The 14,253-nt window shown below is 35.3% G+C and overlaps 1 protein-coding gene across 2 annotated transcripts in view; it reads left to right on the top strand.

The window, feature by feature from the left end:
- Positions 1–13,313, top strand: part of LOC143910862 (uncharacterized) — a 194,381-nt gene extending 181,068 nt beyond the window's left edge. Inside the window, exons 3-11 of one of the 2 annotated variants that reach the window (XM_077429467.1) lie at positions 4,379–4,546; positions 8,139–8,423; positions 9,065–9,204; positions 9,293–9,389; positions 9,469–9,666; positions 9,752–9,876; positions 9,960–10,155; positions 10,235–10,385; positions 10,460–13,313. In XM_077429467.1, the coding sequence (XP_077285593.1) occupies positions 4,379–4,546; positions 8,139–8,423; positions 9,065–9,204; positions 9,293–9,389; positions 9,469–9,666; positions 9,752–9,876; positions 9,960–10,155; positions 10,235–10,385; positions 10,460–12,927 (3,828 nt within the window). In that variant the 3' untranslated portion in view covers positions 12,928–13,313. The remainder of the gene's footprint in view (positions 1–4,378; positions 4,547–8,138; positions 8,424–9,064; positions 9,205–9,292; positions 9,390–9,468; positions 9,667–9,751; positions 9,877–9,959; positions 10,156–10,234; positions 10,386–10,459) is intronic. The other variant, XM_077429466.1, reaches the window with a different exon arrangement.
- Positions 13,314–14,253: the final 940 nt, after the last annotated feature.

Below are 14,253 nucleotides of genomic sequence, written 5' to 3'. Positions count from 1 at the left end.
TTAACAGGCTGCGCATGCGCATTGTCGATGTAACAAATGAAAAATGTGATGAGATAGTTATTTAAAATTATAATCTATTGTGTATTTATGTGATTTTGAAAACACTGACTGAATTTTTAAATGTCTGTTTTTCTCATGCAATTTCGTATTTTTAAATTTTTTTTTCTAAAATCGTCCAATAGACCAAAATACACGTGTATATATATTTTTTGTAAACAATTTTCACCATATCAATTTACATATATGTATGTATATGTACATAAGTATGTTTATATTTACTATAGTTATTACTTATTAGGCAAACTCACTTCTTAAAAGTTTTAAAACATAACGAAATAAATCTTGAAGATATGTAAATGCATTTTGAAATGAAAAAGAAACAGTATAAATATAATTAGATTATTAATTTTTTAACTTAAGTTAGGAATGCGCCCCTGTGCATATTTCTTGACATAGTAAATAAAATTCAATCAAACGACAACGTTGCTCTTACATAGGTCAAATCATTATTTGTAGTTCTGTCATTGAACGCGTACGCTTGCTTGTCTTATTTGGTGTAATATTACGAATTGTCAATATTCGATAAACAAACATGTAGATTTCGAATTCGAAATGGTGCTTTTTAACAAAATATGTCATAATTTACACTGGTGTAAGTTTTTTGGATCCAAAACCAACTACCAAGTCAATGTCGTGAGTGTATTATATTTTTTTCTACATATGTAGTACTACACGAGTACCATACATATATGATATTCATCTCCGTATTTATTACACGCATTAATATGTATTTGCATCGTCATCTTGACACCACATCGAGGCGTTCGTTGTCACGATTGTGGGATTTAAGGAAGATTCTTTCGAACCCTCGCTCGAATCAACGTAACCCAGCTCAAATCTTGAGTGACACTATTCGTGTAACAGAAGCGTTTCGAAGATGTCAAATGTCACATTATCGTATATTTATAAATCTAGATAGACACAGGAAACGATATATGTAGGTACGGATTACGAGTGAAAGTGTCGTAAACATTTTGAAATTTCACGATTAAATGGACAGGTGTTTGGCGAATCCCAGGTAAAAATATATTTTTAACCCACTCGTTTTTTACGCTTTTATTTTCCTTCTTTCGAAATCAGAAGCGTTCATAGATTGCCGTGTTCGATTGTATCTAGGGACCCCCGCTGGTTCACCTTCGTAAATTCGACCTTAGAAATATTTGATCCTCGGCTTAATTACGGTCTTATACCGTGTCGCATCGCGGCAGGACATCGTCTAAAATCCTCTTACAAGATTTTATTTATACCCGGTTCGAATTCAACGGCTAATTCGAAATTACAAAATATCACGTGTAAAATCCGGTAGTTGAAACGGTATTGTTATTTTGACAATGTAAATGTAAACGTTACGAATTCAGCGAACAATTGAATGTTGCGTAAATTCTCCAAAGCAGTTGTCAACAAACTATTATAATACATATACATACATAAAAAAAAATACTAATAATTCAATTCTTCCCTTATATGAGTACAATTTCATGTTATATGAATATTTTTCCCTATTGAAATTTGTGCATATTGGATACAAAAATCGATCCATTTTCAAAAACGTTTGTCGACCACTATCGATCATTTATCTCGTTCATTCAATTCGATAACCGTTTATTTGGAGATACGTCCATTCTCCTGTTTTATTTTCCTCGTCCATTGAACCGTACAGAAGCTCGCTATTGATCGTTAAATATTTGTACATTTGGACGTAGTTGTTGTTCGTCCAGAACACATCATCGCACAGATAGCCACATCAAATATGTACGTGCATCAATTATATTGGGCGATAACAGCGATTAGGAGGAGGACTTTAAGACGATTTTTATTCAAATATTAAATCATTCACAATGAATAATATACCACACAGCTCTCTCAGATGTAAATTCCTTATGCAAGAGGCGACTCGATAACTCGAATACTGTTGGCCTCTGCCGATCGTCAGCGTTGATAACTACGATGATGGTGTAATTCGAATTTGACAAGACAAGTCAAATCTATCACATCAAAGCTCCGAAGGTCTACCATAAGTATATACTGTTCCAAAAACTACTTTCACCCATTCAACTTTTCGCTATTAGTACCGGCGAGCAAACGTGTGTTGGTTTGATGGACGATATGGAGTAGCCCGTATAGAGTTTCACAAGATGTACCGATAGCATTGTTATTAAAAAAAATAATAATATTAAAATATACGTAATCCAACACTCATTGATGATGGTACAAAATACGACCGCATATTAAATAACAGTCGATCAATTAACCGGTTGTTGTTAACTTACATGCCTGTTTTCATATTGAGAATTTTCAAGTTTTTAAGTGTGTAATATTACGACCATAAGATATTGCATTACATACTTTATGATACAACACCTTGCCATGTTCATGTGAATATTCGCATACACTTTGAATTCTTCTGTCAACAAAATATATAAATCTACCGATTACATTTAGTTATACATTATTAATACGTTTAACATTGAATTATATTGAAATAGAAAGTGCATTCGATTGCATCGCATTTCCGAGTATGTATTTCTAATGCGTCCCACACTCGTGAAAGCGCGTTAATTTATTCTGCATTGAATTAGTATGATTTTGTCCGTTTTTTTTTTGTAACAATCGATTCTTTGAATCGTCTACTTAACTAAGCGTTTTTTTCAATTGCAATTATTTACATTTGAATAACATAAATGTGAGTTTTTATGATGCGTGCGAATCGCGCGCGCAAATACGTAAGAAAACGATTAACGCAATCAAACGGTCGTTATGTTAATTACACTCACATGTAGTGTGTATTTTTTGTAAAGGTATTAATTTAAAGCAATCGCTTGAAATTCATTTTGAGTTTAACAATACGTATTATTAGTGCTATTATGATGCGGGAGAGAGGAGAGAGCCTTTCACCGCACCCGGTCGTTAGGTAACAATCACAAATTACTATTTACTCAGAACTCTATAATCATGGCTTAACCTTAGAATCTCTTGTTATTTGAGACTTAGGTATTTGTTTTTTTTTCTTTGCTTGAAATGCATTTGATGTAACAGCAAGCTACATACTTTTACCGTTATACTACAATGACGATTCATTTATGTGGAAATGTTGAGGGTGTGCGACCTATGCGATAACGCCGACTTAATATTTCGCCATTTTTAATGGGTCTTTTGATTTTTAGCCATCTACATAAAAAAGGTCTTCATAATAAATGCTGTTACATATTTGTATGTATAGGTACATACATCGTTTCCTATCAGAGCTTGCCAATTTGTCTGATTTCATTGTTGAAACGGATCCACCAAAATTGGCAACCTATCTAGTTTCCCTCAAATTCGTGTTTATAGCATCTCGAATTTGTTGATGTAATAAATATGCTACCCACTCTATAAAATTTATGTAATTCTCGAAATATTAATATTATCGTATTTCTCTGGGATATTGTATAAAATATAACTTTTTATCGACGTTTGTATTTGGCCAGAAAAGTACATTGGGTTTACCTTTTAGGCCTTCCTGGTATATGTAAAATAAAAATAAATATACACCATTGATGTATAATACACTAGATGGGCCCTGACGTGTGATTTTGGTCGGAGATCTTGTCTTCACTAACTGAGGGGTGCGGGGGGTTTAACTAGCGGGGAAGTTGGGAAAAAAAACGTTTTTTCCCTACGACGCAGCGGTACCTACCTACCTACTGAGAGAAACTGCATGCGCCATGTATTTTGCATGCGCCAAAAGGGAGACCAGTATAAAGCGTGAGGGCGGATCTAGTGTATTATACATCAATGATATACACACTTCAAATATTAAAGTGGTATCGCAAATTAATTCAAATACATTAATCTACATACATATCCGATTTTATAGAATATTTGCTTGTGCATATAAATATACGTTTGTACGTAGTTGGTATACAAAAAAAATGCTTCGAAATTTATAAAAAGTTCAACAAATGTCGATACAAATCTAAATCGCAATTAGAACAAAACAACATATTGTCAAATAATGATCGTTCAAAATTATCCCTGTAATCAATCTTTTGACTGAATATTATACTCTCTCCCCGCCCTCTATCACAGCATCTTACTAATCCATGAGCCTTTATTTTTTTACATGCTTTTTCTTTCCCCTTATCCAAAATTGAGCCATGGTCTCAGCGTCTCAATCAAGTACCTCCACATGATGATCCTTCATACACTATGAAATCCGCTGCTACCAGAGTCCTAATCTTTTACGAGTTGAGCGTTCATTTCAATTCCTTCTAGATTTAAACCTATGAATGTGTTTTTTTTTATTGTTTATTAATTTTGACTATCATTTTTATTGCAGATCGAACGGTTGGCGCAGTATGAGCGTTTGGCTGGAAGCGGCGGAGAAGCAGGTGCTCGAAGACGCGGCCAGCGTCTTTCAGACCTCGAAAGAGTCCAGGACTTGTTCCCGAACGACTTCTTGGCTTTGCACGAGCATGATGTCGTCACAGCAACGGCCGGCACCCTCGTAAGTTAAACACCGCCGAACGAATCCCTTAATTTCGAGTGTGCATTTATATAATACGTATACGAGTTTGGGTCGGTTCAATTAGGGCCGACGCCCCTTCGGCAATTAAGTCGTATGTTACGAAATGGCGCGCAACACTAACGCGCCGGCTCAATTAAGACGTGATGTCGATAGACGCGCGTACGTTACCTGTTACCTGGACACTGGCCAGCCGAGACGATGATGCTGCTGCTGGTGCTGATGATGATGATGGCCCGACTTGACGACGCGACGGTGATGGATGTAAAACTCGCTTCTCGCCTCGCTCGTCGCTTTTAATTCCATTTATTATATCGTGCGATACGAAATCAGTGCCCAGTCTAGTTATAAATTGTCCCAGTCATTTATATGCCCTCTTATCAATGTCAATCTTGGGCTAGTCTATTTCTCATACATACATAAATTCTTGTACTTTATTTATTATTATTTTTTTTAATTTATATTTATGCTATTACGGGTTTTACCCCAGAGTTACATATGTACATATATAGTATTAAACTTTGTACATACATAAATAAATTTTAAATCACATTAAAAAAATAGTGTTGACAAATAGTAGGTAGGGTGGTTTTGCCAATTTGATGAAGAACCGTTTCAACAATGGGATAAGATAAATTGGCAAACTCTGAAATTGAAAACAATCGACTTCACAAAAAATATCCAATCCTGACCAGCACCACTGCAGAATTATTAAGAATAAACTCTCTTCAATCAAGGTCAAGCCAAGGCTTGAACCCGGGAACCTCTCGCTGGTTAGCATTGACGCAACCATCGAGCTATACTGCTGGCTATGTTCGTATGTATGTAGATCAGTTGATGTTGTTTTAATTGAAATTGTATGTATTTATTTGTTTTATAACAAATATATTAACAGTTAACAATATGAGACCAAATAAAGACGTGAGTGAGATGAAAGGTCAATCCTTAAGAGTAAGATGAAAGATCAATACGAGTGATATGAAAGGAATTAGTTTCGTGCGATGTTTCAAAGTTGCTGACTTCACCATATAAACAATTCACTACTGTCTGTTGGAAGTTTTATTTCAATAGCGAAGAAGTTTAAGAAGTAATAAAAAATGGATCAACGAGAGCAGAAATACAGCATCTGCGTGGAAAATGTTACGGAAATTGACAAATATATTTAAATTTATGTACATGCATTAGTATCGAGTACAAATTCTATGTATTGCCCACTGTAAAGGTCAATAAAATTGACCAATAATGCCCTCAACATGATGCCACCCCCCCCCCCCACAATGAAAACAGGCTGATAAACCCTTTCGTCGGAAAACGAGACGGTTGTTCAGCTAAATGTATAAAAAATAATTCGGAAAATGGATAGATATGTATGTATCATCGATACATATGTACATACATACATGTATGTATAGCCACATTCTAAAATTTGTATCGACACTTGCCACTACATATATCTATGCTTGCCACCCAAACTTTCATCAGTAGCACTGAGCTTTTAAGCTCGATTTTACGATACACTTACAATGTGCTTTTGTATAGATCTAGTGGGCCATGTAATGCACACACATTCGATAATGAAAGTGTTTTCTTTTGGGTCGTAAAAGTGGCGCATGATGGGTGGGTTTCACGTCAGCAATTTCCATTTAGAATTCACAATGCTTTATCGTAAATCATTTCCGTACTTAAAACGAACTACCGGGGAATGCATAAGATGTTTTATTACATACATATTATTACCCATACATCGACGGAAACATACTCGAGCACTCAAAGAGGCACATTGACGAGCAATGACCTAATGTACGCAAGATCAGCGTGGGTGACCCATTGGAAGCGCCAAATTTTTTGTCACGAAAATTATTATCTCGCAGTATAATATTTCACTTTCGGTGTTGGTTCTTTTTTTTTTGTATAATAATAATTCTAAATTATTCTAAAGCGTCTCGCGAGCTGACATACACAGCTCGCGATAATGGCGTGTTTCACAACGCGTAATTTAGACGGTATTCTCATCGCTTGTATGTATCTACGAAAGCGTCGCAATGCTAATTATACATGGGGAAATATTTGAAAAATGCTATCGAGATGAACCCTTTGCGCCCGATTGATCATTTAATTCTCAGCAGTCGAACGAAACGATGACTGATCCTTCGAGTATCTTGTTTTCGTCTGGGCATTCGTGTAATTCGGTAGGGCGTTCTTAATTGGTCGAAATTGACTTTTTCGTTTGATAATGGTGATGATGTTGGTTCTGGCAGAATGTCGTGGGTTTGCTCACCCACGCTAATAGCCATTCGTGAATTTGAATTGTCGAACATGCCAGTTATCCTTCGACTCTTATCCTGAATTATCGTCCTTTCGCAGCTTCTTCTTCGAAAGTGTTTAAATTTCCACCTCAATTTTGCATTGATTTCCTTTTATTTCGAATTAATTGATTCGCATGTTCAATTACATACATGAATTTATCCGCGCTTAAACATGCTATCTTGTGTAATTTACCTCTGGTCATTGCCAATGTTGTGACTGTAGTATGGATTGTCTAATACTACATATTAAAAAGCATTATTCAATTGTGTGTACTCTAGTGTGATAGTTTCCAAAGTTTGCTCGAATTCAAGTGGCACTTGCATCATATTATCGAAACTGTAATTAAGAACTTTTGTAGAGCAACGCTTGCAAAACTTTTATGCTTGTGAGAAAATGTGAAATCATCCGCAAAATTATTATACATCACCTTTGAACTGATCGCGTCATAATATAATATAATATAATAGTGCGGGGTGCGGCACAATAATCTGACGAATTTTAAATAATAGTCTCTCACGACTTTTTAATATTGCAGATCATATTGACATATCATCATCATCTTTTTACATAATCTCATTTACAGCCACTCGGCATCCACTGCTGGATGAAAGCATCTCCAGCACACTTCCATTCGTCTCTGTTTTGGACAATTCTCATCCATCTCATCCCACACATTTTTCTGATTTCATCCACCCATCTCTCCTGTACCCCCATAAATCCTGTACGCTTTTAAATTCTCGCGGGTACCTTTGGAGAACTTCCTTCGTTTATCTATCGTCCGTTCTTCTAGCTACATAACCCATTGCCATTTCAATCACTTTACTCTCACCATTATATCAACCAAATTAACATAAATTTTCTTTAATCTTCTTGGAGTACGATTTAACGCTTCCTTTTCGAAACTTTCACACGTAGGTACAAATGTACATATGTATGTATGTACGTACATACATACATAGTTAACTTTGTAACTACGCGTCGCAGCTTTTGTACCGCCATCATTTTCAACTTTGTTGTGAAATAATCGTTATATAATTGCTGAAGCTTCTAAAATGAGGAGTAAAGCCGCCGCTAAGGCGGTCATCGTCGTCAAGAGGAAGAAGGTAATTCAAACATGTCTTAGGATTGGATGTTAGTCGTGTTTACAGACACTGAAATAACCCATGAATTTATAAATACGATATTGTTGAATTTCTCAGATAAAATCTCTCATCAATTTGCGTTGCATCACGTTTTTTTTAATACTGATTTTTTATTATTATTTCAGAAGTCTAAGACGCTACTCCGCAAGAGACCCAGTTTAGATGTAGCTTTGGGTGCAAGTCAGAATGCTGGGGCTGTCAGTGGCAATGCCAATCCTTGCCATCCTCGCCAGTTCGTCATGGAAGCTCCTTGCTCCATGACTCCAGCTCCAGCAGCTCCTCACCAGTCCTTGAACGCGGGTGCACCTCCAGCTCCACCCTCCACCCCTACTCAAGACAGGCATCTCTTCTTATTTACCGACTTGCTGCTGATAGCCAAGTCTAGAGGAAACAACTCCTTCAAATTAAAGGTTGGTAAAGCTTGCATTCGTTTTTGTAACTACTCTTGCATTCCATAGCACCAGAAATAAACGCAGAACACGTGTAACTTCATTCAGGGCGTCCGAAATAATCCGACTTGACACGTTGTTTATGTGTGCGTATGTATTACCAAAATAAAAATGCAGTTTGCATAATTTTCAACGTTGGAATGCACCACACGCGATGCATCTGTTTTTAGCTTTACTCTGATTATTTACTATTACAATATTCCATTGAATTATTTCATACATATGCACTGCATTCAATTTTTTTATTCGATTGAATTAAAAATGCAAATTTGTTGCAAGTTGTTAAAAATGTGATTGCTTATTGCTCAAAACTGCTGCGTATTCCAAGAACTTAAGGGATCAATGCACCCGTTGATGCTGTTGATGCTTGGCAACCGAATTACTTATGCATATTTAAATTTTGGTGGAACGTTTTGTTATGACATTGGTCAGAAATATTTTAAGATATGATTTTACCCTAGCGAATGCATAAGACTTGTTTAATATTAATGTTGATTTTCAATCCAAACAAACCCATCTGCTGACTGATTTAAACACGTTTGAACTCTGTCTACTTTTAAACATCATAATCACATTAATTTACAATATTTTATCGATTTCAGGAAGCTGTACGCCTTTCTGAAGTCTGGGCTTCTGCGGGAAATAGTGACACTAGTTTCCTTCTGGGATGGGCAGGAGCTGGTTCACCGACTACTTACATCTTGACTTATCCTACACAAGCTGCCAGAGATTCTTGGTTGAGGTAATGACAGTAAAAATATTATTTAAGTAAATTGGTTGTACTGTATACCCAAATATATGTATGTAAAACGTATTATTATTTTTTACAGAAAAATTCAAAGTGCCCTCAACACTCAAATAGGATTTGAACCGAAGACGACAAACATGCAAATTCTATACAAAGATAATGCTAATTCTATAGAATTCGTAAGTTGAACTCACACAAATTGTATTGTTGTTGTATTGTATGTATGTTCAGATAATAACTATGAATTGAAAATTTTAGAGCAAAACTTTGTCAGTTACACCGGAGATGACAACGTCGATGGTCATCAAACAAGCATTGCAGTTGGTTCAAGGAGGAGTTAATTCAGAAGGTAATGCTTCTTGGGGTCCAGCCAGAGATTTCTGTCTTTGGGCTCGAACTTCTAGAGACTCGGCGCCTGTGCCACTAATTGGATGTGAACGTCCACACGCCATACAAGTAATTTGATTTGTTATAACTATTCACAATATACTACTATATTACTAATTGATATATTTAACTCATTGAAATTAATTTAAATCAGATGTCAAGGATACGCCAAACGCTCTCTAATGAAGAAGGCTTTGACTTGGAGCACGTTAATTCGAAGAACAATCCATGTGGAATGGTATTCGAGCTTAGAAAGATCAGCAGAAATGTTATCAAGACGTAAGTTTTTATATGATGTGAAATTTTTTTTGGTTAAAATTATGGTGAAATAATATTTACAATATTATATTTTATTGTATTAGGCGAACTCCATTAAAGTTATTCAGAAGATCGTCAGGGAGATTGTTTGGTGTATCGCTTGCAAGGTTGTGTCCTAACGGTGGATTACCAGCAGCTGTACTCACAATGTTGAGAGTTGTTCATCGTAGAGGTCCACACACCCAAGGAATCTTCCGTAAGAGTGCTAATGCAAAAGCATTGAAACATCTTCGGGAAAAGGTGGTTATTTTAATTAATAATGATCTCTATTAGTTTCATTGTATATGATTGTTTCTAAATTTTATGTTAAAATTTTAAGGTTGACAATGCCGGTGCAGCTGGAGCACGGTGTCCCGAACTAGATAGCGCTCCAGTATTATTAGTCGCTTCATTACTCAAGGATTTTCTTAGAAGTCTTCCACAGCCGTTGATGTGCGATTCATTTTATCCTGGATGGATTTCTGTATTAAGTAAGTATCACTTATTATGATATGTTAAGTATTACCAAAAAGTCACAAGATATTAATGCTTTTCTTCTTTGTAGGTTTAACTCCTTCAGAAAAGATATCATCTATGCGATCGTTATTATTGAAGTTACCTAAAGTTAATTATAATTTACTCTCCCACTTTGTGGCTATATTACAAGCGATCGCTAGAAACTCTGCCATAAATTTGATGTGTCCGATGAATTTAGCGGTGTGTGTTGGACCTAGTTTACTCTGGCCAAATGTACCTTGTGAAACTGCACCGAAAGCAGTTCCAGCTTTGATAGAACTTCTGATTATAAATGCTGAAATATTGTTTGGGCCTCATCTACATAGTATTTTTGGTAAAGGAAGTCCTGAGCCGTCTGCTTTATCTTTAGACTCTGGAGCTGAAGAAAGCGACAGCTTGCACTCGGTAGGACTCTCACTGGATTCTTTAGATTTAACATGTACCAGAAAAGAAAAGTTATCTTTGAGTCGAGATTCTGGTCTAACATTATCTGAAGACGATTCCAATAGTAACGGTGGGAATAGTCCAGCTCCTCGTAACGGCCAAACTACTCAAATACTCCCCCAAGCTGGTATTCAGACTCACCAGGCTCAAAGGGTATATGCTAAATGCTACACCACAGATCCACATGGATTACCAAAATCAGCAGTCGGAAACTATGATGTGGTTAGAAAAAATAACATTTATGTAAAAAAACCTGAAAATGATGGTTACATGAAGTATGAAAATATATATGGTACCGCAGCTGACGTTCAGAAAACGATTGAATCACAGCAAAAGATATATGATTCAATTGCAGCACAAAATCGCTATAATACAAATTATCACGACAGTCAAGCAATATATGGAACTTCTATGCCCAATCATAATTTGCACAATGGTCGTTTGATTCCAAATGGTATACATAATAATGTTAAAACAAATTCTTCTCCATCTAAATATTTGACTGGTTATGAACCAGAAAAGCCTCCAAGATTAGGAATCAACAGAAATAACAGAAATGCTAAAGTTCATAGTATTCATATTGAAAATACTAATGAACATCATCAAATTCATCCAAACAAAATATTTTGTCGTGCAAAAAGTTCAGATGACCTATTGGATAAAAGAAACGAAAGAAATATCTATAATACAAGAGGTAGTCAAGAGAATATCTATGGAAATGTTACAGTAAAATCTAAAGCACAAAAGAGTAATTTGTTAGATTCAAAATTGGATCTTCCACTTCAGAGTTATTCTAGAGTATACGGAGGTTGGGAACAACGCATGTCAAATTACACAAATCCCAATCATCAAAACATTTCATATTCGGATGGCAAATTTAAACCCACAAAGCAATGTATAAATGAGAGTATTTATGATGTTGCTCCTGTCAAACCTAAATCAACTCAAAACATGCATATGAAAACAGACTGTGATCAAGTACCAACATCAACTATTTTCACGAGGAAGGACTGGTCCAGACAGGCGTCACGTACTAAGAGTTTAGACGTAGCCTCTGCCGATTGTCCCTATCCACCTGGAACTTACCAAGAAGAAGAAGATGACGAGAATGCAATTTACAAACAAGTGAACGATAGAATGATCAATTGCAATCCCAATTCTTATAAATATCAATGTAATCTGAGAAGTATAGACCCTTCTCACGCTTGTTCTAAAAATTGTATGTCGATGAATCAATTAGATACTGAAAAGATGGATCAAAATCAAATTCATTCAACAAGAACAAATTCAAATATTAATAAAAGTGGTTTTCAAAAGTCTATACCAGCATCTGAATTGAAAAAATCGCTTGTGAATAAAATCTCTTCCAGAAAACCTGGTCATAGTTCAAAATACGATAAGAATACTTGCGGTGGTAAACTAGTTCATTCGAAATCATTAGCCAATATTGTACTTCATAGTAATTCTAGTAGTAATGATACACTTTATCAACCATCTGGTTATTTAAAACAAGGTTCACCTGCCAGTAGTGAAAATTTTTCTAACAAGTTTAGTTCTGAATATCCGGAAGACATTTATGGTGTTGCTCGTAGAAAAAATGGACTTGATATGTTCTGCGAGAATATGTATGGAAAAATGGGTAGTAGAGAGCCTATTTATTCTTCTGACATTTACACTGCTAAACCAACATCAGTAGGTTCGTCTTATAGTTCCGAAAATAAAGATGCGTCAGAGGACTCTGAAAAGCGTGACTACGTTAAAGCGGTTGGCTTGCGAAACCCCTCATTAGCACCGCCAGTCCCTCCTAGAAAATCATATCATAACAGCCCCCTTAAGAACTTACCACCCGTACACCTAGTGGGCGAAGACAGGAAGTCCAGATCTAAATCTGTGACATCTGTTTATCAGGAGCAGCAGGATTCAAAAAAGCATAACCAGCCAGAAGAAAACAAAACTATAGCATCTGGCACTCGAGCTCCAGTCACCAGTTACCATTTAGGAAATTCATGCGAAAAATTCATATTGGCCCTTGAAGATTCTGGTACCGACACAGAATCTGAGTCTTACGTATAATTATTTTAAATTTTATTTAATATATACTTGTAGATCATCTGTACGAATATTTTATATTGTATTTTATTTTACCCATCATGACATTTCTCATTGTATTAATTAGTTTTTATATATTGTAATTATTACTCTTTTAAAAATATATAGAAATAATGATACTTTGCCATATCAAATTTTCAAAGAGAATAAATATATTACTAGCGTAATTTGTTGTGAATAAAATGTATATTGTTAAGTGTACTTTTTTGCATTTTATATGTTATTGTCTCTTGTTTTTTTTTATTTTAATATATATTCTCTGTGTCATTTGAATATTTTGTAAAAGAAATTGTACATAAATATTTGAAATAAATATATTTTGCATTTTTGCATTCCTCGTTTATGAATACAAATATTTTTTTATTTATAAAAGTTCTTCAAATTTATAAAGAAATATTAATGGAATTGGTAGGTAAGGTTAGTTAGTTTTCAGTTGGTCACTTAGATTTAGGTACTATGTATGTAAATACCCCAATTTATGCTAAATTTTCCATCAGTTATGTAGTACTACTAACTTTTAACAAATTAGTAGTAAATAGGAAACAGGTGCATCATCAGGAATATAATGTCTCATTAGTCTTATATTTTAAGTATAAAATTTGGCGCTGCCAACGACTAGTATTTTCCTTCAACTCAAATTTTATTGTAATAATTATGAATAATATAGCAAACAAATGAGTGCATATCAGATAAAGTATTTTATATGTAAGTATATATTTTGAATTTCACATTTCTCTTTAAAACAATAATGCCTTCTAACAATAATGCTCTTCCGAAAGATTCAACTTTTAGAATTAAATAGATAGGTTGATATGTATTTAAATATTCTGAATCTGGTTAAAGTCACCTACACCAGTTAATTTTATATCCAATTAAATATAAATTGATAAGTCATTCATATTTATTCAAATGTTTATACATACCAGTGGTGTACCGTGGAAATCTCCGTTTATATCGCACAGCCTCACATACAATAAAAATGGGGAGATTTCCACGCCACGCCACTGATACCGGTATCCGTCACGGGCCCATGTTACGTGGTAAACGGTACATACTCACTAAATTTGCGCGAGCAGGATACAACAGGAACAAGAGGAACAGGCTTTTCCTCCCGTATTAATGTGCGCGCGTAGAACACGGGAGGAAAAGCCTGTTCCTCTTGTTCCTGTTGTATCCTGCTCGCGCAAATTAAGTGAGTATGTACCGTCTACCATGCACCCTTTTTTTATCTTTCGACTTAAGATCTTTGCGTTTTCGGGCCCGTGAGGTAGACCCCACTGATACATATGT

This window comes from Arctopsyche grandis, chromosome 4, assembly GCF_051622035.1.
Source record: "Arctopsyche grandis isolate Sample6627 chromosome 4, ASM5162203v2, whole genome shotgun sequence".
NCBI classification, from domain to species: domain Eukaryota; kingdom Metazoa; phylum Arthropoda; class Insecta; order Trichoptera; family Hydropsychidae; genus Arctopsyche; species Arctopsyche grandis.
Note: the sequence above shows the minus strand (reverse complement) of the source record. Positions and strands in the feature narration are given on the sequence as shown.